Source organism: Somniosus microcephalus, chromosome 9 (assembly GCF_052327205.1).
Source record: "Somniosus microcephalus isolate GS21.2 chromosome 9, FLI_Smic_1.0, whole genome shotgun sequence".
NCBI classification, from domain to species: Eukaryota; Metazoa; Chordata; class Chondrichthyes; order Squaliformes; family Somniosidae; genus Somniosus; species Somniosus microcephalus.
In genome coordinates this window covers 64,647,202-64,674,103 of record NC_140995.1, presented here as the reverse complement: position 1 = coordinate 64,674,103, position 26,902 = coordinate 64,647,202, and the positions used below count along the sequence as shown (strand labels likewise).

Sequence of the window (26,902 nt, the reverse complement as noted above, 5' to 3'; positions counted from 1 at the left end):
TAATGTTAAATAAAAATACCGGTTATTCTTATTCTTTGGGGATCCAGGCCATGGTCCGTAGAATCATAGAATCTTACAGCGCAGGAGGCCATTCAGCCCATCGCCCCTGTGCCGGCTCTTTAAAAGAGCTCTCCAATTAGTCCCACTCCCCCGCTCTTTCCCTATGGCCCTGCAAATTTTTCATTTTCAAGTGTTTATCCAATTTCCTGTTGAAAGTTTCTATTAAATCTGCTTCCACCGCCCTTTCAGGCAGCGCATTCCAGATCACAACTCACTGTATAAAACAACATTCTCATTTCCCCTCTGCCTCTTTTGCCAATTACCTTAAATCTGTGCCCTCTGGTTACTGACCCTCCTGCCAGCAGAAACAGTTTCTCCTTATTTACTCTATCAAAACCCTTCATGATTTTGAACACCTTCATTAAATCTTCCCCTAACCTTCTCTGCCCTAAGGAGAACAACCCCAGCTTCTCCAGCTAGCTGAAGTCCCTCATCCCTGGTACCATTCTAGTAAATCTCCTCTGCACCCTCTCCAAGGCCTTGACATCCTTCTTAAAGTGTGGAGTGCCCAGAATTGAACACAATACTCCAGCTGAGGCCTAACCGGTGATTTATAAAGGTTTACCATAACTTCCTTGCTTTTGTACACTATATGTATATAGCCCAGGATCCCATGCTTTTTATAACAACCTCATCAACTTGTCCTGCCACCTTTGTAGATTTGTGCATGTGAACACCCAGGTTTCTGTGTTCCTGCACCTCCTTTATAATTGTACCATCTTGACCTGGGCTCACGAAAACTCTACGAGCTTACTTCAACAGCACCTCCCCACCCCTTGACCTCCACCACCAAGATGGACAAGAGCAATAATATTATGAGAACACCATCACCTGCAAGTTTCACAAGATTCTGATTTTAACACACACCAAAGTTCCTTCATTTTTGCTGAGTCAAAACCTGGAACGCCCTCCCTAACAGCACTGTAGGAGACTGGGAGTACCTTCACCACACGGACTGCAGAGGTTCAAGGCGGCGGCTCACCACCCCCTTCTCAAGGGCAACTGGGGATGGGCAATAAATGCTGGTCTTGCCAGTGATGCCCACATCCTATGAAGAAAAACAAAAGAATTCTGGCCATCTGTGGCTGTTTCCTGTGCCATTGTACTCTGGCTTCAATCAGCTCCTCTAGTAGGCATGGGGGGGGGGGGGGGGGGGGCAGGAAACCACATGGGGAAAAAAACAACAAAGTACAAAAAAGTTCTATTTTATTTGATATATTTTGAAAAGCTGTACAGAGTATAACATAATACCTGATGCGTTGGCTTCATTCATGGTGAAGTAACAGTACAGTGAAGCACCATAAAGTTAGAACTAAACATCATTCGCAATACAATTTAGTGAACTGTAAGAAAACATATTTACAGTTGTAAAACTTTTTTATAAAAAGTGAATAAAAATCCAAACAAAGTGTAATTTAAAAATCATGACTAAACAAATTTCTTTTTAAAAATGGTATTTAAAAAATGTAAAGGATTTTCACGACAGAATTTGACTTCAAGGAAGAGGTTTGACTCTTAATGGTAATGAGAACTCCCTGAAACACTCAGCTTAGTTTCTTTCCACACAGCTGACGCCCACCGCAGCATCGGGACAGCGACAGGACCGGCTCGCAGGTGTTGCCAGACATAGATGAGTACAGCCTCCGTTATTTACAGCACAGTGGTTCTGTCCTATTAAAATCAAGACAAAAAGACATTATTGAAATTGTGCTATGTCTGTATCCTCACTACACAACCACTGTCGTTTATATAAAGTAGTAAAACGTCCCAAGGCACTTCACAAACAAAACTCGACACCGAGCCACATAGGAGTTATTAGGACAGGTGACCAAAAGCTTGGTCAAAGAGTTGGGTTTTAAGGAGCATCTTAAAGGAAGAGAGAGAGGGAGAGAGGTGGAGATGTTTAGGGAGGGAATTCCAGAGGTTGGGGCCTAGGAATCTGAAGACACTACTGTTAATAGTGGAGTGATTAAAATCAGGGATGGGCAAGAGGCCAGAATTGGAGGAATGCAGAGATTTCAGAGGGTTGTAGGGCTGGAGGAGGTTGCAGAGATAGTGAAGGGGGGGAAGGGAGGCAGGCCTTGGAGGGATTTGAACACGAAGATAAGAATTTTAAATTTAAGGCGTTGCCTGAGCGGGAGCCAATGTAGGTTAGTGAGAACAGGGGGTGATGGGTGAACGGGACTTGGTGTGAGTTAGGATACCACTTTCAGAGCAGTCTCCTTGAAGTTCTGATCTCAACGCAACCCAGTATCAGTCTGTAGTACAGGTAGCAGTGACTTCAGTTTAAAACACCCCAAACAGCACTTATTCAACACCAGCTCCTGTGGTGTAAAGGCCCAAAATAACCCACTCAATCACCCAGCTGCTGCACACATTCAAAGATACAGGAGTTGAATCAGTACACAGTGCGCATTACCTGGGGGACACTGCGAGTAAGCTGTAGTTATTCCATAGAGACGGGATCGTTTAGGTGGCTGTTGTTCGTCACTCTCTCGTCCAATGATACGATCCACAGCGATGACAGACTCCCTTCATGAACACAACGGTTAAGACACGGTTAAAAGCTTTGCAGTCCAGAGTTCAGCTGAAGTCGTCAGCACATTGGCATCCAAATTTGATAGGAAAAATAACATTAAAGCCAATATACTATACTTTTTGAATCATATAGCACAGGAGGCGGCCATTCGTTCCATCATGCCTGTGCCAGCTATTTGAAAGAGATATCCAAATAGTCCCACTCCCCCTGTTCTTTCCCCATAGCCCTGAAAATGTTTTCCTTTTCAAGTATATATATCCAATTCCCTTTTGAAAGTTACTATCGAATCTGGTAATGTGTAATGAGACAGGATTAATTAATGATCTCATAGTAAAAGATCCTCTAGGAAAGAGTGATCATAACATGATAGAATTTCACATTCAGTTTGAGGGAGAGAACCTTCGGTCTGAAACTAGTGTCTTAAACTTAAATAAAGGCAATTACAAGGACATGAAGACAGAGTTGGCTAAGGTGGACTGGCAAAATAGATTAAAAGGTAAGACGGTAGATAAGCAGTGGCAGACTTTTAAAGGAGATATTTCAACAAAGATATATTCCAGTGAGAAAGAAAGACTCTACGAGAAGGATGAACCATCCATGGCTTAATAAGGAAGTTAAGAAGGGTATCAAATTGAAAGAAAAAGCATACAATGTTGCAAAGATTAGTGGTAGGTCAGAAGATTGAGAAATTTTTAGAAACATTCAAAGGATGACTAAAAAAATTATAAAAGAGAAAATAGATAGAGTAAACCAGCAAGAAAATAAAAACAGATAGTAAGAGCTTCTACAAGTATATAAAAAGGAAGAGAGTAGCTAAAGTAAACATTGGTTCCTTAGAGGATGAGACTGGGAAATTAATAATGGGAAACAAGGAAATGGCAGAGGCTGAACAAATATTTTGTATCTGTCTTCACGGTAGAAGACACTAAAAGCATCCCAATAATAATGGAAAATCAAAGGGCAAAAGGGAGCGAGGAACTTAAAACAATCACTATCACGAGAAAGTACTAGGCAAACTAATGGGACTAAAGTCTGACAAGTCCCCTGGGCCTGATGGCCTGCATCCTAGAGTCTTAAAAGAAGTGGCTGCAGAGATAGTGGATGCATTGGTTGTAATCTTCCAAAATTCCCTAGACTCTGGAAAGGTCCCAGCGGATTGGAAAACCTCAAATATAACGTCCATATTCAAGAAAGGAGGGAGACAGAAAGCAGGAAATTTAGAAAATCAGAATACAACAGAGTCTACATGGTTTTATGAAAGGGAAATCGTGTTTGACAAATTTATTAGCGTTCTTTGAGGATGTAACGAGCAGGGTGGATAAAGGGGAACCAGTAGATGTAGTTTATTTGGATTTCCAAAAGGCATTCGATAAAGTGCCATATAAAAGGTTACTACAGAAGATAACTGTAACTGGTGCCACAGGGATCAGTGCTGAGGCCTCAGCCATTTACAATCTATATTAATGACTTGGATGAAGGGACCGAGTGCACTGTAGCCAAATTTGCTGACGATACAAAGATATGTGGGAAAGCAACTTGTGAGGAGAACACAAAGGCCTCGATTTTCAGTGTGCCGTGAGGCGGGCTTTTAGGCGCGCGGGGGGCTAAAATCCCGAATTTGGGGGTCCCGACACCATCCCGCCCAAAACCCGCCTCCACGTAAGTTTCAAAGGAGGCAAGTACCCGCCCCGCACTGGGACCCGCCGAGGGAAGGGATTAGTGCCAATTAATTGCCTGTTAACAGGTAGTCAACAGGCAGTTTTTAGCCTAATCCCTATTTTGAAGGGGGGTTGTGTGGGATTCCTGACTGCTCCAAACCACGCCAGCTTAGAGCAGGCGGGCCGTCGGGTTGAAGGACTTGGAGGGGTCGCGATGTCGGTGTTCAGGTGAGTGATGGGTGCATGAGTGCAAAGGTAAGTGTGTTTGGTGTATCTAAAGTGTGTAAAGAAGTTTAAAATTACCTGTACTTACTTTAACAACCTTTCTTCCTCTAGGTTTCGGGAGTCCATCACTCAGCCGGCACTGAAAGCAAAATGGCTGCGAGCTGTCAAAAGTGACAGCCTTCAGCTTTCATTGCTGGTGTGAGTTCTAACTGAGTCTGTGGAGAAGGACTCAGGTTAGAAGTAAGACTGTCAGTATTTGACAGCTTCAAACAGCTGTGAAACACTGATATTTCATCTGTCAAGACGTCTTGACAGATGAAATTTCAGTCTGTGACGTCACCTGTTGCCAGGTGGCCCTTAATTGGCCTGCTGAGCCCACTGGGTGGGCTCAACAAGGTCAATCAAGGTAAAATCGTGTGGATTGGCCGGACGTCGATGTAGGCAGGACTAAAACCCAAAAGTTGTAGTCCTGCCTCCTTCCCGACTGCTGAATGAAAATCCAGCCCCAAGAGTCTGCAAAGGGGTATAGATAGGTTCAGTGAGTGGGCAAATATTTGGCAGATGGAGTATAATGTGGGAAAATGTGAAATTATCCACTTTGGTAGGAAGAATAGTAAAGCAAAATATTATTTACATGGGGAGACTACAGAATGCTGCGGTACAGAGGGATCTGGGTGTCCTCGTACATGAAACACAAAAAGTTAGCATGCAGGTACAGCAATTAATTAGGAAGGCAAATGGAATGTTGGCCTTTATTGCAAGGGGGATTAGTATAAAAGTTGGAAAGTCTTGCTACAACTGTGCCAGGCGCTGGTGAGACCACATCTAGAGTACTGCGTACAGTTTTAGTCTCCTTATTTAAGGAAGGATATACTTGCATTGGAGGCAGTTCAGAGAAGGTTCACTAGGTTGATTCCTGGGATGAAGGGGTTGTCTTATGAGGAAAGGTTGAGCAAGTTGGACCTATCCTCATTGGAATTTAGAAGAATGGGAGGTGATCTTATTGAAACATAAAAGATTCTGAGGGGGCTTGACAGGGTAGATGCTGAGAGGATGTTTCCCCTCTTAGGGGAAGCTAGAACTAGGGGGCATAGTTTCCGAATAAGGGGTCGCCCATTTAAGACGGAGATGAGGAAGAATTTCTTCTCTCAGGGGGTTGTGAATCTTTGGAATTCTCGACCCCAGAGAGCTGTGGAGGCTGAGTCAGTGAATATATTCAAGGCGGAGATAGACAGACATTTGAGCTACAGGGGAGTCGAGGGTTATGGGGAACAGGCAGAAAAGTGGAGTTGAGGCCAAGATCAGATCAGCCATGATCTTATTTAATGGCAGAGCAAGCTAGAGGGGCCGAATGGCCTACTCCTGCTCCTATTTCTTATGTTATGCTTCCATCACCCTTTCAGGCAGTGCATTCCAGATCATCATAACTCGCTACGTAAAAAAAATTCTCTTCTCCCCTCTGGCTTTTTTGCCAATTATTTTAAACCTGTATCCTCCGATTACCGACCCACCTGCCAGTGGAAACAATTTCTTATCTACTCTATCGAAACCCCTCATAATTTTGAGCACTTCTATTAAATCTCCCCTGAACCTCCTCTGCTCTATCCCAACTTCTCTTAATTTATAATTTCAAATCCCTCCTACCAGTATTGAGCATAAACAGTTCACCCCAGCATATGAAGCTTGCAATGATCTCTCCATACACCAATCATTCAGTCATCTGCCCCGCTGGGTGCTTTAAGTCCCGGTAGATGTGCAAAATTTTCACAGCCCCATCACAACTTTTTACTGTAACCCTAGCAACAATACTGGGACAGTTAATACACAGTACCGTCCCGGAGCACAAGGGCCCAGTAACAAAGTGACCCCTTAAATCTTCACTGTGGATACACAAATTTCCTAATTTTAGTTGGCTGCAAAGATCGGTGAACAAAAGTTTATCTTGCAAATTAAAAAACAAACTATTGGCAATATTTATTCATGAGGCTGAAACGCAAAGAAAAGAAACATTTGTACTATTGGGAATGTGGCACAAGAGTTAAAGTAGGAATAATGTAGAGTCCAACACGATGGTATTTTCCAAACATGGCAGTTTCAGGGCAGCCTTGGGTTGACATTACACTGGAACTTAATCCAAACTACTTTATGTGAATAGGTTCTGTGTCTACACAAGATTTTTTAACTGAACCATCAGCTAATCTAATTTAAAACATACAACAGCCTTGGTGTAAAAGATAAAATAAGGCATGCCAAATGCAGTTTGTTGCAACTAAATAGGTTAGCGAGGACCAGGGGTCACAATTTTAAGTTGTATAAGGCCAGATCTAGGTTAGATGTCAGGAGGTGGTTCTTTTCCCAGAGAATAGTGGACCTCTGGAACAGGCTGCCATCTCGTGTGGTGGACGCAGACTCGCTGAATTCCTTCAAGCCAGAGCAGGATCTGTCTCTGGCTGGGGTAGAGATAACCTTGTACAAAAGATTTGGTACTGCAAGGAATTATCAGGGGCAGAGTGATCACCTGAACTAGTTTTGATCGCGTAGGTTGGGCACGGAGAGGCATTGCCCAGATTTTTCCTCCCAAATTGGCTTGGGTTTATATATGGTTTTTCATCTCTCCCAGGGGCTAACATGGTTTCAGGTAGGGTGGAGTGTGTATACATTGTGATGCACAAGGTATCGCAATTGTGTGGGACAGGTTAAATGGACAAGAGGGTCTTTACCTGTCAGTCATTGTTCGTATGTTCAGGATAGACTGAACAGGCTGGGGCTCTTTTCTCTAGTTGTACAGGGCCTTGGTGAGACCGCACCTGGAGTACTGTGTGCAGTTTTGGTCTCCTTACCTAAGGAAGGATATACTTGCCATAGAGGGAGTGCAGCGAAGGTTCACCAGACTGATTCCTGGGATGGCAGGACTGTCGTATGAGGAGAGATTGGGTCGACTAGGCCTGTATTCACTAGAGTTTAGAAGAATGAGAGGGGATCTCATTGAAATGTATAAAATTCTGACAGGGCTAGACAGACTGGATGCAGGGAGGATGTTTCCCCTGGCTGGGGGCTCTAGAACGAGGGGTCAGTCTCAGGATACGGGGTAGGGCATTTAGGACTGAGATGAGGAAACATTTCTTCACTCAGAGGGTGGTGAACTGTGGAATTCTCTACCACAGAAGGCTGTGGGGGTCAAGTCACTGAATATATTTAAGGAGATAGATAGATTTCTAGACACAAAAGGCACCAAGGGGTATGGGGAGAGAGCAGGAACATGGTATTGAGATAGAGGATCAGCCATGATCATATTGAATGGGGGAGCAGGCTCGAAGGGCTGAATGGCCTACTCCTGCTCCTATTTTTCTATGTTTCTAGAAAAGAGAAAGCTGAAGGGTGACCTAATAGAGGTCTTTAAAATTATGAAAAGGTTTGATAGGGTAGACGTAGAGAAACTGTTTCCACTTGTGGGGAAGTTCAGAACTAAGGGGCCATAAATGTAAGATAGTCAGTAATAAAACCAATCGGGAATTCAGGAGAAACCTCTTTGCCCAGAGAGTGGTGAGAATGTGGAACTCGCTACCACAGGAAGTGGTTGAGACAAATAGCATAGATGCATTTAAGGGGAAGCTGGACAAGTACATGAGGGAGAAAGGAATAGAAGGATATGCTGATGGGGTGAGATGAAGCGAGGTTGGAGGAGGCTCGTGTGGAGCATAAACACTGGCATGAACTAGTTGGGCCGAATGGCCTGTTTCTGTGCTGTACATTTTATGTAATTCTATGAAATATATAGTACAATCTCAGGAAACCTCACTGAAATGGATACTGTACCTCCTCCAGTCTGTATAGTACAAATTCCTTCCGTAACTCGTAATCCCAAAGGGGTACTGGATGCCCTCAAGTATTCTCCTTCGGCCAGTGCGATTCGGGTTCATGCATTCCAACCTCTGGGTTCCTGCAGAGAATGGAACAGTTACAAACCTCACTACGGAAGAACAGAGGGCTCGGCAGAGAGGAGAGAGAGAGAGAGAGAGAGAGAGAGAGAGAGAGAGAGAAAGAGAGAGAGAGAGAGACACACCGCGAGTCTCACCATCAGTTTGTTGTTGGGAAGCTGTTACCCATTATAGATCGGAAATATGGTCCACAGGCAGCTTTGTTTTGGCAGCACATTTAAGGAAATTGAATTAAACTGGTAATAATTAACATGCAGGCTATGCTTTAATAATTTATCAAAGTTATATCCTGGGAAACCACCAAAGGAGACTAAAAAACAATATGGAATGATGCATTTGGACCTTTAACACTTGCCCGACAACATTCTATCACACAGCTGCAACATGATCTGCGTACAAGCTTTAGGTCATGTTTTTACTGCAAATATTTTTGGGATTAGAGGCCAACTGTTTTTCATCCCTCGGAGAAACACTTTGGTATTTTACTCCACAGGAGCTGCAGCTCTCGGACCAGGTAACAGTGCTTCAACAACATTGACCTACAGGGCACTTGGGGTCAAGAGTACAATATATCTATTTACTGTCAAACTTACTCCTGTGACATCAATCTGACCTACATTGGCTCCCGGTCCGGCAACGCCTCGATTTTAAAATTCTCATCTTTTGTGTTCAAATCCCTCCATGGCCTTGCCCCTCCCCATCCTAACCTCCTCCAGCCCTAGAACCTGCCGAGATCTCTGCGTTCCTCCAATTCGGACCTGTTGCGTAATTCCATCGCCCCACCATTGGCGGCCGTGTCTTTCAGCTATCTTGGCCCTAACCTCTGGAATTCCCTCCCTAAACCTCTCCGCCTCTCTGCCGCTCTCTCCTCCTTTGAGGCACTCCATAAAACCTACCTCTTTGACCAAGCTTTTGGTCACCTGTCCTAATATCTCCTTGTGTGGCTCGGTGTCAAATTATGTTTGATAACGTTCCTGTGAAGCGCAGTGGGACATTTTACTACATTAAAAGCACTATATAAATACAAGTGGTGGTTGTTGTTGTAATGTAGGAAACATTGTAGTCAATTTGCACACAGCAAGCTCCCAAAAAGAGCAATGTGATAATGACCAGATAATCTGTTATGGTGATCTGGTTGAGGGATAAATGTTAGCCAGGACTCTAACTGAATGGCAGAAGAGGCTCGAGGGGCTGAATGGCCTCCTCCTGTTCCTATATGAGGAACACAGCTGTGGCGGACATGAACTAACTCAAAAGAAGCCTGGGATTGACATGGGGATCTTCATGGCCTGCTTGGATCATATTACATGGTGCACTTACTCATTGATTCATCAGGATGTCACAGCCATATTACCAACAGCAAAACATCAGCATTTCTAGATTTCTGGGGTCTCTTGTACATCAAAGTGCAGTTGGAGAGAGGGGTGAGGTTACACAAAACCAATCCAAGTGATTGGTGGGACACGAATGGCCAATAGATCTCCAATAACTACTGTGCGCTCCAACAAAGTTTGTTCAGCAAGAGATAAGTTAGCTGTATCTGAACTTGCCCATACACGAGACAAAGATCCAGGTGAGGACATTGGCCTCGATTTTCAGTGTGCCGTGAGGCGGGCTAAAATCCCGAATTCGGGGGTCCCGACACCATCCCGCCCCCACGTAAGTTTCACAGGAGGCGGGTACCCGCCCTGCACTGGGACCCGCCGACCCGAGGCAGGAAGGGATTAGTGCCAATTAACTGCCTGCTAACAGGTAGTTAACAAGCAGTTTTTAGCCTAATCCCTATTTTGAGGGGTGTCGTGTGGTATTCCCGACGACTCCAAACCACGCCAGGTTAGAGCAGGCGGGCCGTCGGGTTGAAGGACTTGGAGGGGTCGCGATGTCGGTGTTCAGGTGAGTGATGGGTGCATGAGTGCAAAGGCAAGTGTGTTTGGTGTGTCTAAAGTGTGTAAAGAAGTTTAAATTACCTGTACTTACCTTAACAGTCTTTCTTCCTCCAGGTTTCAGGAGTCCATCACTCAGCCGGCACTGAAAGCAAAATGGCTGCGATCTGTCAAAAGTGACAGCCTTCAGCTTTCATTGCCGGTGAGAGTTCTAACTGAGTCTGCGTAGAAGGACTCAGGTTAGAAGTCAGACGGTCAGTGTTTGACAGCTTCAAACAGCTGTGAAACACTGATATTTCATCTGTCAAGACGTCTTGACAGACGAAATTCCAGTCTGTGACGTCACCTGTTGCCGGGTGGCTCTTAATTGGGCTGCTGAACCTGCTGGGCAGGCTCAACAAGGTCAATCAAGGGAAAATCGCGTGGATTGGCCAGATGTCGATGTAGGCGGGACTAAAACCCGAAAGTTGTAGTCCCGCCTCCTTCCCGACTGCTGAATGAAAATCCAGCCCATTGTCTGGGAGTCTGTTCCATAGGTACAAACACTGATGCATGAACAATTTGCATTTATGTAGCACCTTAACATAGATATAGCACCTTTAACGTAGTAATACATCCCAAGGCGCCTCACATGAGCGTTATCAGACAAAATTTAAGACAGTGATATTTGGGCAGGTGACTAAAAGCTTGGTCAAAGAGGTAGGTTTTAAAGAGCGACTTAAAAGAGAGGTAGAGAGGCGGAGAGGTTTAGGGAAGGAATTCCAGAGCTTAAGGCCTACACAGTTGAAGGCACGGCCGCCAATAGTGGAGCGATGAAAATCAGGGATGCGCAAAAGACTAGAATTGGAGGAGTGCAGATATCTGAGGGTTGTAGGGCTGGAGGAGGTTACAGAGATAGGGAGGGGCAAGGCCATGGAGCAATTTGAAAACAAGAATGAGAATTTTAAAATCGAGGCATTGCCGGACCGGGAGCCAATGTAGGTCAGTGAGCACAGGGATGATGGGTGAATGGGACTTGGTGCAAGTTAGGATACGGCAGCAGAGTTTTGGATGAGCTCAAGTTTACAGAGGTGCAAGGTGGGAGGCCGGCCAGGAGTGCGTTGGAATAGTCAAGTCTAGAGGTAACAAAGGCATGGATGAGGGTTTCAGCAGCAGATGAGCTGAGGCAAGGGTGGAGATGGGCGATGTTATGGATGTGGAAATAGGCTGTCTTGGTGATGGAAAGGATGTGGTCGGAAGCTCATCTCAGGGTCAAATAGGACGCCAATGTTGCAAACAGTCTGGTTCACTCTCAGACAGTGGCCAGGGAGAGGGATGGAGTTGGTGGCTAGGGAACGGAGTTTGTGGCGGGGACTGAAGACAATGGCTTCAGTCTTACCAATATTTAATTGGGAGGAAATTTCTGCTCATCCAATAATGGATGTTGGACAAGCAGCGTGACAAATCAGAAGTAGTGGCAGCATCGAGTCAATATACGATGAAAGGATAATTTTAAATTCATGTTCATCTGATATTCCTTCCATCTGAATCGTCAGCACAAGCACCAGAAACCCCACATTACAGTACGCATCACATAGCTGGCACTGTATACACAATATGAGGCACGCAGTAAAATGCTTGTACTGAGAGTTCAGGTGAATTATGAATGTTTAAGATCACTAGCAGAGCAACAGAAACGTGGCTACACTGTGAAATAAGCCGTCTAAATATGAACTTCGCAAATCAGAATTTAAAGCCTGTGATTAGAAAAACCATCTCAGTTCAACATACCTGCATCGGCCCAACACAACACTGCGCCATACGGGTCGTAGGTCAGTCCATTGGGCAGGCCAAGATCATCTTTCACAAGGATCCGTCTGTTAGTTCCATCCATGTACGAGGTCTCAATTTTGGGAGCATCTCTGTTCCAGTCTGTCCAGTACAGGTTTCTGAAAAAAATGTGATTAAGTAGTAATCCCACTAGCACAGTAAATTCTTCAAAACCGTACAGACTTCAGGGGGTTTGAAAACAACATACCATGATACAGCACAGGAGGCTGCTATTCAGCCCATTGTGCCTGTGCTGGCTTTGAAAGAGCTATCCAATTAGGCCCACTCCCTCCGCTCTTTCCCCCATAGCCCTGCAAATTTCTCCTTTTCAAGTATTTATCCAGTTCCCTTTTGAAGGTTATTATTGAATCCGCTTCCACCACCCTTTCAGGTAATGCGTTCCAGATCATCACAACTCGCTGCGTAAATAAATTCTCATCTCCCCGCTGGCTCTTCATGCAAATTACCTTAAATCTATATCCTCTGGTTACCAACCCTCCTGCCAGTGCAGTTTCTTCTTATTGACTATCGAAACCCCATATAATTTTGAACACCTGTATTAAATTTCCCCCTAACCTCCTCTGCTCCAAGGAGAACAATCCCAGCTTCTCCAGTCTCTCCGCATAACTGAATTCCCTCATCACTGGTACCATTCTGGTAAATCTCCTCTGCACCCTCTCCATATACTATACATATAATATAAAATACAACATCTGGTTTGTATTCACTGTGCAGTAAGAAAAAGGATTGGCAAAAATCTTACCCACCCACCCCAATGTGTTACTATTTCAGAATCAGCACCTCTGTCACAAGATCCTGTGCGCTGATCCTCTACTAGTGCTGATTTGGACACCAGCCTGTGTGAACTAGCAACATGATACATTCCCTTTGTTACCACCTACCAGCTCTTCCTCATTCCCTTACCCAACTTGCCACTGCTCCCATCTCTTGGGAAAAATTTCGTTCGTAAGTGTTTGTGTAATTTTTTATAATATTTTTATTGACCTAGTTTTCAATACTTTAAAAACACAAGCAAAGGCATAGTGTACTGAAGGGCCTATTATACATGGCTTGGAGTGCACCACATATGTGGGGACTCAAACACATGGTAGGATGCACTTGAAGCCACACATGCACCACACCAAATGGCCACACACATGAACTACACATTACTGATTTAGGTTTAATGAGACGCAATTAGCCAACAGAACAGGAGGAGAGATCATCCTGAGTCTGCAAAAATCTGTTTGACAGAACTTTTGAGTGGGACACAATAGCCGATGAAATTTAGTGCAGACAAGTTATTTTTTATATTCATTCTAGGGTGTGGGCGTTGCTGGCAAACCCGGCATTTATTGCCCATCCTTAGCTGCCCTACGGTGACGGTGGTGAGCCTTCTTCTTGAACCACTGGTAACGGTTTGATATGACTGAGTGGCTTGCTAGGCCACTTCAATGAAGAGTTAACCACGTTGGTGTGGGACTGGAGTCACATATAGGCCAGACTGGGGAAGGAGGGCAGGTTTCCTTCCCTAAAGGACATCAATGAACCCGTTGGGTTTTTACGACAATCCAACAGCTCCATGGCCACTTTTACTGACCATTCAGTAATTCATATTTTTGAGCTCTTGAATTTTCTAGGTAAAGTTGTGGAATTAATGTTTGCTAGTGTTGGGTTAAAGGTAGTTTAGTGCAAATTGGTAGAAACCTCATGCCTGCTACCTTAACAACAGTAGTTGGAGTTAGCCGGCTCATTTATATCCTTGTAGTATCATACAGCACAGGAGGAGGCCATTTGACCCGTCGTGCCTGTCTTTGAAAGAGCTCTCCAATTAGATCCACTCCCCTGCTCTTTCTCCGCACCCTAGCAAATTTTTCCTTCCCAAGTACATGTCTTTTATTATTAAAACAATTTTCTTTAAATTATATTTTAAAATCTCCTAGAGGCAGCTACAGGACTTGAACCCTAGTTTTTGGGGGTTCATCCAGTTCTCTGGTCACCACTGCAGAACTATAAAAAAGATGACACTAAGGGAACCAGTGAAGGGAGTGACCTGAAACCCAATAAAAGGAACAGAGAAATATTAGTGGGGGTGGGTGTTGGGTCTGGAGATCAAAAGGTGACAACAGGTATTCCTACAAACTATGCCACCAAACTCCCCACCTTTCAAAAGTTTTGCAAGAAATTCCTGTGGAACTGCTGTGCAACAGTGAAGATAGTTGTAATTCAAACTACAAGAGGTGCAAGGGAGGAATTCCAAGACATCCTGGTTACCTGGACATTTGTTCTCTGCCTTTTCTTTCAGTGTTGCACCAAAGTCAAAGATCAAAGTTTAATCCAAGAAGTGCTCCAGGCTTCCAGAAGTTTCTATACATTCCACTTACCCAATTACAGTCAATCGTTCCTCTAGCACAGCTGATCTTACCTACATTGCAGCAGTGACGACACTTCAAAAGTATTTTATTGGCTGTGAAGCGCTTTGAGATGTCCTGAGGACGTGAAAGGCGCTATATAAATGCAACGCCTTTCTTCCTTACACACACACTGAGAACTGAAAAGAGTTTTAATAGTGACGGTTGCGTGAGCTCTCCTTCTGGCACATACCCGTTGACAGGATCTGCAACAATTGCTCGGGGGTTTACCAGGCCATCGGTAAAGAGCACACGCCTCTGGTCTCCGTCCATTTTGGCCACTTCAATTCTGTCCAGCCCAGAATCTGTCCAGAAGATGTTGCGGCCCAGGTGATCGATGGCTATTCCTTCAGGGCTCTCCAGATCTTAAACATAAAAACATACACGGCAAGTTAAGATGCAGAATAAAAGAATTACTGTAGGTATTTAAAACTGCTGTACCATCACAATTTAATCATGGAATCCAAGCTCATTTTCCACCATTAATATATTAATGGAGTGAACTTTAACCTGAGAACATTTATCCAAGTAATCCTCCAAGTCAAATCATACTTACTGCAGTCGAGTACTTCTCAATTGAAACAGGTTTAAATGCAAGGATGATACAAGTGTGAGACACGATGGGACAGGACAGTATTAAGTTTCAAAACAAAACAAAATATTTAATTTCACAGAAACAATTTAGTTCCTGAAATTTCAACTCTCAATTTTGAAAAATTTAAATATTCTTTAGAAATTCGTTGCTGTTTCCTCCCCCCGAACATTACAAGATTCGCAGTTTAAGATGGCCTTTAGTATGTGTTCTGCCTTATAATTGCAGGAGTTTCGTTTTGTTGCCGCCAGTAGGTGGCAGTAAATGGAAATGGCCAGTAGGGTCACTCAACAGGAAGTAGTATAGTGATAGCAAACAAAGAGGTCACATCAGCATGGAGCGTGCTGCAAGTTAATCCGCTGTAATCTTACATTGTTACGCCTTCGAAAGCATTGCCTGTGAGTTGAATGGTTTCATTACATATTCATGTTTAGATGTTAGTTATATCTCATGTATGTAACAAGGTGCATTTCTTTCTTTTTTCTTTCCCAGTTTTACTCCAACCCAATGCAACTGATTTGTATCGTTTCATTGACCTCATGCAAGTGTGGCATTATTAAACACCAGAACTTGGACGCTACATCCTGACTCCCATGTCGTTATTGAAAGGAGTTTGGCTGGCTAACTGCGTACAGACACATACACGTAGGGAGGACAGTACAGTATGTCTTTTTAGTGTGTCGTCTGCCCACCTGTATTACAACAGGAGTTTGTCATAGAAGGTAACTTTGGGAATTCTAGCATCAGATATGTGATCGTGCCCAGAAGATTGTAGTCGACCCAAGTACTGAAGCCTCCGAGGATTATTAGTTTTGTCATTTCTTGGTGTTGAGCTGGCGAGATCTTCATTGCACTGGAAAGTCAGCCTGGATTGTGTGCTCAGGTCTGTAGACCAATGCGATTCTGCTGAGCTGACCAGTACACTGTTGTATTGCTGTGGATGTGTGCTTACACTGGAGAATTGAACAACTTATATAGCGCCTTTAACGTAGTAAAATGTCCCAAGGTGCTTCACAGACGTGTAATCAGACAAAAATTAACAGCTAGCCAAAGAAGGATACATTTGGACAGGTGACTAAATGCTTTGTCAAAGAGGTAGGTTTTAAGGAGCATCTTAAAAGGAAGAGAGAGGTAGAGAGGCTTGGGGAGGGAATTCCAGAACTTAGGGCCTCGGCAGCTGAAGGCACAGCCATCAGTGGTGGAGCGATCAGGGATGTGCAAGAGGCCAGAATTGGAGGAATGCAGAGAGCTGAAGGCTGTGGGGCTGGAGGAGGTTAGAGATAGAGAGGGGTGAGGCCATGGAGGGATATTGAACACGAGGATGAGAATTTTAAATTCAAGGTGTTGCTGGACAAGGAGCCAATGTAGGTCAGCAAGCACAGGGGCGATGGGTGTTGAACATTTATACCGATATGACCGTCTGCAGTTTTAGAGTAAGAATGTCAGCGTTAAGTTCAGTGATGTCTCTGTGTGCATCTTATAAGGATCCAACGCCTTGCGCATGGCTGTTACTATTGTATAGAAGATGGTTGCATCAACAGATAGTTTTTGAATGGAGAAATAACCAGAGAAGCTGTATCTGATAACCAAGTAGTCTTGGGGGTCTAGACAGAACAAGTGAATAGTCTTCTTTGTGGTTACAGCTTAGGGCCAGGCTAGGTCACAAATGCAATAAACAAGTTATATATAAAGCATAGCCGGGGTTTGGCAGATTGGACCTGGGATAAGAGCTCCAGACAATGACACATCGGATTGCGTAATTATGCTTGGTCTGTACGTAGCACTGTAAATAAATATTGCTGAATTAGATAGGTGAGCATGTTTAGTTCTGGTGACCGAAGTCACGGATTACACAAACAAGAACATAAGTGTGGTCAACAGATCCTGGTGTGCCTGCTCATGGGGTATGTCCACCAGATTTCTGATAATTCAGTTGAAGGTGTAAGGTGGAAGACAAGAGGACAGGGAAAGGCAGGTGGGTCTGTATTGGTATCCAGTCCTTGATCATTGAGTCAAGTTGTTTTGTTCTTGAGAAGTGGGCGTCGCTGGCAAGGCTGCACTTATTGCCCATCCCTAGTTGCCCTGAGGTGGTGGCGGCGGTGATGACTGTTCTCTTTGAACTGCTGCACGCAGCCTCATGGTGAGAATGTGTCCATGTAGAATTTAAATTAACATGGTGGCGATTCCCAGCAGAATGGGCAGACAGGTGGGAGATGCAATTTAAGGCAGACAAGTGTAAGGTAATGGATTTAGGTGGGAAAAGCAAGGAATAGAAGTAAACATCTAATGGAAAGACTCTGAATGGTGTGAATGAACAAGTCACACCTAGAGTTCTAGTACACATGCGTGAGTGCCAGTGGATAAAGACATAAAAAAGCCAACAGCACCTTTGGGCTTGTAAATAGAGGCTTAGAGTACAAGAGCCAAGAGGGCATAAATGCACAGATTTGCCAATGATTAGAAATGAGTGTTATGTGGAGTGACTTGAGATACTGGAACTATTTTCACTGGGGCACTGAAGACTGAGAACAGATTACATAGTAGTTCTTAAAATTATGAAGGGTTAATGGGGAAAGACTATTTGCTCTGGTTGGGGAGTCAGTGATGAGGACCATCAATTTAAAATACTCACTAAGAGCCTGGAAAGAGGCAGAGAAGAATTTCTTTATGCAGATTTTTGTTACAAGAAGCTGGGACAGAGACCAATGCAACTTTTAAAGGAAAACGGGATAAACATTTGAAGCAGATGACAGTATAGAGTTATGGGGAGCGAACAGGGCAATGGCATTAGTTTGGGATTGTGCTAGCAAAGGGCCAGCACAGACACAATGGGCCAAACTGCCTCCTTCTGCACTGTAAGCTTCTTTGTTTCATAAGAAGCGAAGAATTAGGAGGAGTAGGCCATATGGCCCCTCAAGCCGGCTCCGCCATTCAATAAGATCATGGCTGATCTTTGACCTCAACTCCACTTTCCTGCCCGATCCCCATATCCCTTGATTCCCCTAGAGTCCAAAAATCTATCTATCTCAGCCTTGAATATACTCAATGACTCAGCATCCACAGCCCTTTGGGGTAGAGAATTCCAAAGATTCACCACCCTGTGTGTGAAGAAATTCCTCCTCATCTCAGTCTTAAAAGGCTGACCCCTTATCCTGAGACTATGCCCCCTAGTTCTCTCCTTAAACAATGCAAAATAAAATAAGCAAGAAATACCACAATGCCAATTCCAAGTGCCATTGCACTCAACTTCAGACAATGTCCTTAACTCGGTTCTTTTAAATGAAGCGAATTTTATCCCCGGTGTCCTGGCCTTTATCCCTCAATCAACATAACAAAAACAGATTACCTAGTCATCATCACATTGCTATTTGTGGGAGCTTGCTGTGCACAAATTGGCTGCCGCGTTTCCTACATTACAACAGTGACTACACTCCAAAAGTACTTCATTGGCTGTTAAGCGCTTTGAGATGTCCCGTGGTCATGAAAGGCACTTTATAAATGCAAGTCTTTCTTTCTTTTAGAAGAGAGGTGACCAAGCGATGCACTGTGCATGAGTTTCTTCAATAATTAACTTCTAATCCTACTTAATGGATATGTTAAATTTTTAGTACAATTGAAAAGAAAGAACTTGCATTTATATAGCACCTTTCACGACCTCAGGATGTCCCAAAGTGCTTTACAGCTAATGAAGTAATTTTTGAAGTGTAGTCACTGTTGTAATGTAGGACACACAGCAGCCAATTTGTGCTCACAAACAGCATTGTGATAATGACCAGATAATCTGTTTTAGTCATGTTGGTTGAGGGTTAAATAATGGCCAGGGGATAAGTCCACTGCTCGTCTTCGCAATAGCGCCATGGGATCTATTACACCCACCCGAGGGGGCAGACGGAACCTTGGTTTAACATCTCATCTGAAAGACGGCATCTCTGAGTGCAGCGCTCCCTCAGTAGTGCACTGGAGTGTCAGCCTGGAATCTGTGCTCAAGTCTCTGGAGTGGGACTTGATCCCATGACCTTCTGACTCAGAGGCGAGAGTGCTACCCACTGAGCCACGGCTGACACAAAAGGATGTGCAATACCAGTAAATGTACACAAAATAATTCTGTGGAATATTGGGATCAAAGCCACAGCCAAAAATAGGATTTGGTTTAAGAGCCTAGTTAAGGATTCATCTCTCCCTGCTCCTCCCCAGTTTCATACCAACCTATTCCAATGATAGTTGTGGGCTCTCCTCCTTGAAGACTGGCTCGGCTGATGGTGCGTCCAGCAATGTCAGTCCAGTATACCATCTTGTCCACACAGTCATACGCAACACCAATGACCACCTTATCCTATAGGTAGAAGAAGCGCCATGTTAAACCGGTAACAAATTCTTTACAGGACAGTGAAAGAAAACACACAGTAAAATAGTGAGTGTGTCATTCTTTTACAGCAAACTTTGGGAGTGAAATATAAACTAAGTCCATGTTCCCTTAAATTGTATCTCTGTCACGTTGCTGATACTAACAGATCTTCCAAATCGGAGGCCAATGAATTTCAAACAGGACAAATCAGTCAACGAGAAACATAAGCATAAATAAGTGCCTGAGCCTTTGACGGGATGGCCAGAGCCCAGTGCTATGCGTGGCCTGTTTGGACACAACTATTTTCAACAAACACGCATTTCTGCATTCCAATGATGCCACAATGGACCGTGGTAGCTTTCTCCAGATGCTGACAAAACATCTGCATCGCTGTCAGATTTGCTCCAAGGTTAAGGTATGTTCCAAATTTATTCCAGTTGTGAACCTTCCCATGCCAAATAAAGATTGGCTCAGGCACAGGAACTCAGAGTTGCTGCTGGACGGATTAATTCACTGCACCGATCCAGCCTCACTGCCTTTTATCCAATACTATGAATAAACAAAAATTAAGATTAATGCTCAAGGACTCCATCCGTAAATGTTCAATCCATGAATTCATACTGCCAAGAAAAATGCAACATCCTGCTTGTTATTATCGGTGTTGACTGGACCTCAATCTATAAATGCAACCAACAAGTTGGTGCAGTAGTGCAGTTCCAATGGATCAACAACAACTTCTTGTATTTATATAGCAGCTTTAACGTAGTAAAACGTCCCAAGCCGCTTCATAGGAGCATTATCAGACAAGAATTTGACACCAAGACACATAAGGAGATATTAGGACAGGTGACCAAAAGCTAGGTTTTAAGGAGCATCTTAAAGGAGAGAGGGGCGGCGGTTTAGGGGGGGAATTCCAGAGCTTAGGGCCCAGGCAGCTGAAGGCACGACCATCAATGGTGGGGTGATGAAAATCAGGGCTGTGCAAGAAGTCAGAATTGGAGGAACACTGAGTTCTCTGAGGGTTCTAGAGCTGAAAAGAGGTTACAGAGATAGGGAGATTTGAAAACAAGAACTTTAAAGTTAAATCAGTGTCACACAAAATTTCCAGGATTACTAAGGTCACGTTTGAAAATCTGCGGAGTGAGGAGTTTCTACTGCTGGGTCTCAGTGGAACACTTCCATTGGCACAACCTTTCTGCAGATCTAAACTGTTTTCTGTTGAACAAAACTGGCAGAGATAACATTGAGTGGATGTAACAAGTCTGCTGCCAGTTACCACTGGGATACACCTGAACTGGAACAGACACAAAACCCCAGTGGAGAGAGTCTGGTTTGAGCCAACAATTTGGTATGGGTAAATTCAGCGTCAGAGGATTGGCTTTTGGACAAGTTCCATTGAAGCCTACCTCCTATTTAACAAATGGATTACCCTTTTTATGCAACAGTCAAGTAATCATTCACAACAACCCATTAATATACCTATCCCAATACTTTTTATCAATTAGGATGAGAATCAGAAGTCCCATCAGGAAAGACGCTATTTTTTTTAATTTTTTTTAAAAAGACCTACAAATTGCTCTGAAATAAGTTAGCGTTCTGAAATTTTTACAAAGACAGACAAGACTGCTAAAGCCTTTTGTAATAAGGGAGGGCAGAAGCAATTACAGAAACAACACTGTACCTGTCCTAAAAATTGGATTAAAAAAACATGAGTTCTACAACTTCTACATACATTGTGCAAGGTGGCATATTCAGTAGATTGCCTTTTACAAGTCAGTCAGTTTGGTATGCAACTACAACTATAATTCAATTCCCAACAGAATTAAGTCATTCCGTTTACACAATAGTGTGGGTAGAACACACAACATTTTGGCCATTCCCTGTTGTTGCAGTTATTTCTAGCAAACCCCCTTGGCTGCTATGTCCAGACAAATAATTTGTGCTTTATTTGTACATCTGAACAAATATTCCCGCCCCCCCCCCCCCCCCCCCCCACCAAAAGGAATAATGGCCAGGAGCAAATTTGAGTCTCAGTTAGCATCAACTTGCAAAATTTTGAAAAATTCTTTATAAAGTGAATGCACACCACTGTATTCTGGAAAATATACTAACTCGTGCCAAGTTCCGTTCACCCATCTTCCCTGTGCTTGAGAATTGGCCACAATACTCCAGCTGAGGCCTAACCAGTGTTGTATACAGGTTTACCTTCCTTGCTTTTGTACACTATTGTGGCGGAGCCACCAAGGGTCTCAGAACAATTAGTAATAATCCCTTTAACTACAGTGTAGTGCAGCCGCGGACTGCACCTTTAAACTGCCTGTTAACTGTACTGTATTGTGTTTTCCTGCACTCCACGTGATGACGTCATGACGCCGATCACGTGACCACCAGTGGCGCGAAGAACGCGATGACGTCAGCTTCCAGAATCTTCCAGTAGTCGTCGAGTGCCCAGCAAGCTGATTAGACCTGTGTACCGTTTCTCCTGTAGTTTCCCTGTTAACTTAGTTGTTCATTAAAACCTGTTGATTTGATTCATCGAGTCGAATACCTTATTCAGATAGGAACCTCCGTTCCTACATTGGTGACCCCGATCTCGTCGGACAACTTTCGTTGAGGATAAACATGAACGCCATCGCCCTTAAACTGCCGCAGTTCTGGGAACAGCAGCCAGCATGGTTTTTCCAGGCAGAAGCACAGTTCGCTCTCCGGGAGGTCACAGCAGATTCGACCCGTTATTATGATGTGGTTGCCGCTCTCGACAGTGCCACGGCCTCGCGGGTCGTCAGCATCCTTGGAAGCCCACCGGAGGAGGGCAAGTACGAAGCGCTTAAAGCCCATTTGCTACAGGTATTTGATCTTAATAAGTTGGAGCGGGCACGCAAGCTTATTTCCATGCCCGGCCTCGGGGACTCAAAACCGTCAGAGCTGATGAGTCAAATGCTCACGCTGTTGGGCGCGGAACCCCAATGTTTTTTATTCCGTGAGCTTTTCCTCTGCCAGCTACCCGAACCGGTTCAGGCGGCCTTGGCCAACACTGCCATGACAGACGGTGCTGAACTCGCTGCAGAGGCAGACAAGATATTTAATAACTACCGCGGCATCTGTGTCAACAGTTGTCTAGGGAAGTTATTCTGCAGTATTCTAAATAGTAGATTACTTGATTTTCTTAACAAACATAATATCCTCAGAAAAAACCAAATAGGCTTTCTTCCAAAACACCGCACCGCCGACCATATCTATACCCTTCACACCCTCATTGGAAAACATATACACCAAACAAAAAATGGGAAAATATTCGCCTGTTTCATCGACTTCAAGAAAGCCTTTGACTCTATATGGCACGAAGGGCTCTATTATAAACTTCTTCAGTGTGGAATAGGGGGCAAAGTCTATGACCTTATTAAATCAATGTATCTGAAAAACAAATGCGGGGTCAAAATTGGAGACAAACGCACCGATTTCTTCACCCAGAGAAGAGGCGTCCGGCAGGGCTGCAATTTGAGCCCGACCCTGTTCAACATATACATAAATGAATTAGCAGACATGCTGGAGCAAAGCGAGTCACCAGGTCTCCGTCTCCTTGATGGAGAAGTGAAATCCCTGTTCTATGCGGACAACCTGGTTCTGCTGTCTCCCACAGAACAGGGATTACAGCAACAACTAGACCTACTCGACAAATACTGCCAAAATTGGGCTCTAACAGTAAATCTAAAGAAAACCAACATCATGATTTTTCAAAAAAGGCCCAGATGTCAGGAAAACAAATACCAGTTTACCCTCAGTGATACCACTATAGGACACACTATGAGCTACACCTACCTTGGTCTAACTATTACAGCATCAGGGAGCTTCAGCATAGCAGTGAATGCACTAAAAGAAAAAGCCCGAAGAGCCCTATATGCAATAAAAAGAAAATTCTACAACATCCAAATCCCAATCAAAATCTGGCTCAAAATATTTGACAGCATAATCCTGCCCATTGCACTGTACGGTAGTGAAGTATGGGGCCCGCTAAATCACCAAAGCTACACTAAATGGGAAAAACACACAATAGAAGCCCTACATGCAGAATTCTGCCGAAGCATCCTTCGCACCCAAAGAAAAACGCCAACAAATGCATGCAGAACCGAACTAGGCAGATACCCACTGATAATAAACATCCAAAAATGAGCACTAAACTTCCTAAATCACCTCAAATCTAGCTCCCCAGACACCCTTCATTTCAAAGCCTTTCAGACCCAAGAGCTAAACCCAGAAAAGAGTCCCCTGAGTCAGCTGCTACTGAAACTAAGTACTCAGCCGGACCCTGACCAGACCCAGACCAACACAGCCGTCCAAACACCAATCCGAGTGAACCAAATCATTAAACAATGCAAAGAAACCTACCTGGAACATTGGAACAAAATAACCGAAAGCCAAAGCAGATTAGAATGTTACCGGGCCCTAAAAAGAGAATATAAACTGGCAGACTACCTCACGACCATCAGAGACACAAAACAGAGACAGACCCTCACCAGGTACAGACTAAGCGACCACCAACTGGAAATTGAAAAAGGCAGATACAAGAAATCCTGGCAGCCTAGAGAGAATAGAATATGCGATCAATGTCTGGCCGGCGAGGTTGAAACAGAAATGCATTTCCTCCTAAAATGCGAAAAATTCAACACATCAAGAAACATATTATTCAACAAGCTAAGCCAAACAACCCCAGATTTCAAGGAATTGGATGACCTGTCAAAATTGAGATTAGTCCTAGGAGAAGGAGACAGACCATACCTTGGGGCCAAATATGTAACAACATGTCACAACCTGAGGACTGTTTAAAAGTAAGACTGTTTAAAATTAATATTGAACGTACCAAATGAAGTACAAAGACTGTTTAAAATTAATATTGTTTAAAAGTAATATTGTATGTACCCAACAAATGTCAAATCGATTGACACCTACAGAATGTTGGAAAACTGTACCTTTTTGCTATGTAAGCTTTGGCAATATGGTTCTCTGTAAACTTTCATGCCAATAAAGCATTTGAATTGAATTGAATTGAATTGAATACTGTTACTCAGCAATGTTGTGCAGCCACGAGACGCCTTTCCCCCACGCGAGCGAAGCCCAGCCCTCCCCCAGCAGGATGGTGCGCGTACCACGCCCGTTTTGGCGCCAAAGCTCGATGCTGCCGGCCTCCTTGCAGTTTCCCTCAAGAAAAAAAAACTCCAACAAGCCCGCGTCCTCCCCGACGGACGACAAGGTCTGAAAAGCACGGCAAGTTAGCTATGGTGGCGGGCTCAGCGGGCAAACTCATTTACATTACGGATTCCGTTACGGGCCGATGATTCCTGTGCGACACTGGTTCAAAGTGCAGCATCCTGCCAGCTTCAAAGCTGGACCTACTATCCGGCGGCCAGGGGCCTTCCCTCGTGGCAATAAACGGCGCTGCCATGCGTACGTTCGGTAAACGGACGGTAAACTTAACCTTCGCCGGTCAGCGTTTTGTCTGCGACTTTATTACAGCTATGGTCTCACAGGCCATCCTGGGAGCTGATTTTTTCTGTGCCAACGGTCTGCTGGTCGACGTCCAACACTGCCGACTCATTAATGCGTCCACTTTCCACGCAGTGCCCTGCCACTGCAGCACCGCCGTGTCCTGGTCGGTGGCCTGTGCGGTTCCGTCGCAAGACGGGTTTACGCGCCTGCTCGGCGAATTCCCGGAGCTCACCAGGCCTACTTTTTCGGCTGCAGGCACATGGCACGGGGTGGAGCACCATATCTCCACGACCGGAGCACCCGTTTACGCTCGGGCGCGGCGATTAGAAGCCGGCAAGCTGGCAGCCGCAAAGGCTGAGTTCCAGACCATGGAGCGCCTCGGGATCATCCGGCGTTCGGACAGCCCTTGGTCCTCCCCACTGCATATAGTACCCAAACCAGGCGGCGGATGGCGACCTTGCGGGGATTACAGACGCTTAAACGACACCAGACAGGTATCCTATTCCCCACATCCAAGATTTTTCGGCACATCTGGCTGGCAACTCTATTTTCTAAAGTGGATCTCGTTCGTGGACATCAGCAAGTTCCGGTGCACCCTCCAGACGTCCCCAAAACGGCAGTCATTACTCCGTTCGGCCTTTTTGAGTTCCTCCGCATGCCATTCGGTCTGAAGAACGCAGCTCAAGCATTCCAGCGGTTGATGGACTCTGTCTTACGGGACCTGCCCTTCATTTTTGTATATTTGGACGACATCTTAATAGCCAGCAAGGATACGATAGCTCACATGGCCCATTTACGTACACTTTTCGCCCGGCTCAGCCAACACGGCCTTATTGTCAATCCGGCCAAATGCACGTTTGGAGTATCCAGTATTGATTTCCTGGGACACAGGATTACCCCAGAAGGCGCCGTCCCGCTAGCCACCAAGGTAGAGGCAGTTACCGCATTCCTGCGGCCTCTCACAGTCAAACCCCTGCAAGAGTTCTTGGGGATGGTAAATTTTTATCATCGTTTCGTCCCCAAGGCGGCCCGGTTAATGCAACCTCTGTACGAAGCACTGAAAGGAAAGTCGGGCAAGGATGTCCTCACTTAGACACCGCAAATGGACCAGGCGTTCCGCGATACCAAGGCGGCGTTGGCGGATGCAACTATGCTAGCACACCCACTCCCGGGCGCGACTGTTGCCCTCACTACGGATGCCTCCGACTACGCCATCGGAGCAGTTCAAGAGCAGTGGGTCGACGGGGGTTGGCAGCCATTAGCCTTTTTCAGCCGCCAACTGCGCAAGAACGAGCGAAAGTATAGCACTTTTGACAGAGTTGCTAGCCCTGTTTTTGGCCATCCGGCATTTTCGTTTCCTTCTAGAAGGCCGTCCGTTCACTGCATTCGTGGACCACAAGCTGCTCACCTTCGCCATGGCCAAAACGGCGGAACCTTGGTCAGCTCGGCAGCAGCGCCACCTCACGTTTATATCCGAATTCACAACGGATTTGCAGCACGTGTCAGGCAAGGATAATCTCGTGGCAGATTGTCTTTCCCGGGTTCCAGTCCAGCCAGTCCACCTGGGCATCGATTTCGTCGGACTGGCAGAGGATCAACTGGCAGACCCAGAGGTACAAGCGTTTAGGACCACGCCTTCCAGTTGGCAGGTTGCAGACATGCCGTTTCAAGCGGCAGGAACCACGCTCTTGTGCAACACATCCATGGGAGTGCCCCGGCCCATTGTGCCGGTCGAATGGCGCAAGAAAGTATTCCAGGCAATCCACGGGTTATCTCACCCAGGGATGCGGGCTTCTCAACGGCTACTGTCCCGCAAATTTGTTTGGAAAGGCATGCATTTGGACGTCCGGGACTGGACAAACAATTGCGTCGATTGTCAAAAATCCAAAGTCCACCGTCACGTCAAGGCTCCGGTTGCCAACTTCCCGGTGCCCGAGCGCCGTTTCGACCACGTTCAC

General features: G+C 44.9%; 1 protein-coding gene across 1 annotated transcript in view; it reads right to left on the bottom strand.

The window, feature by feature from the left end:
• Positions 1-1,249: 1,249 nt before the first annotated feature.
• nid1a (nidogen 1a) overlaps positions 1,250-26,902 on the bottom strand; it is a 133,274-nt gene continuing 107,621 nt past the window's right edge. Inside the window, exons 15-20 of the mRNA XM_085996690.1 lie at positions 19,322-19,448; positions 14,717-14,888; positions 12,074-12,231; positions 8,299-8,422; positions 2,480-2,592; positions 1,250-1,731 (exon numbers count right to left, since the gene is read on the bottom strand). Of these exons, the coding sequence (XP_085852816.1) occupies positions 1,610-1,731; positions 2,480-2,592; positions 8,299-8,422; positions 12,074-12,231; positions 14,717-14,888; positions 19,322-19,448 (816 nt within the window). The 3' untranslated portion in view covers positions 1,250-1,609. The remainder of the gene's footprint in view (positions 1,732-2,479; positions 2,593-8,298; positions 8,423-12,073; positions 12,232-14,716; positions 14,889-19,321; positions 19,449-26,902) is intronic.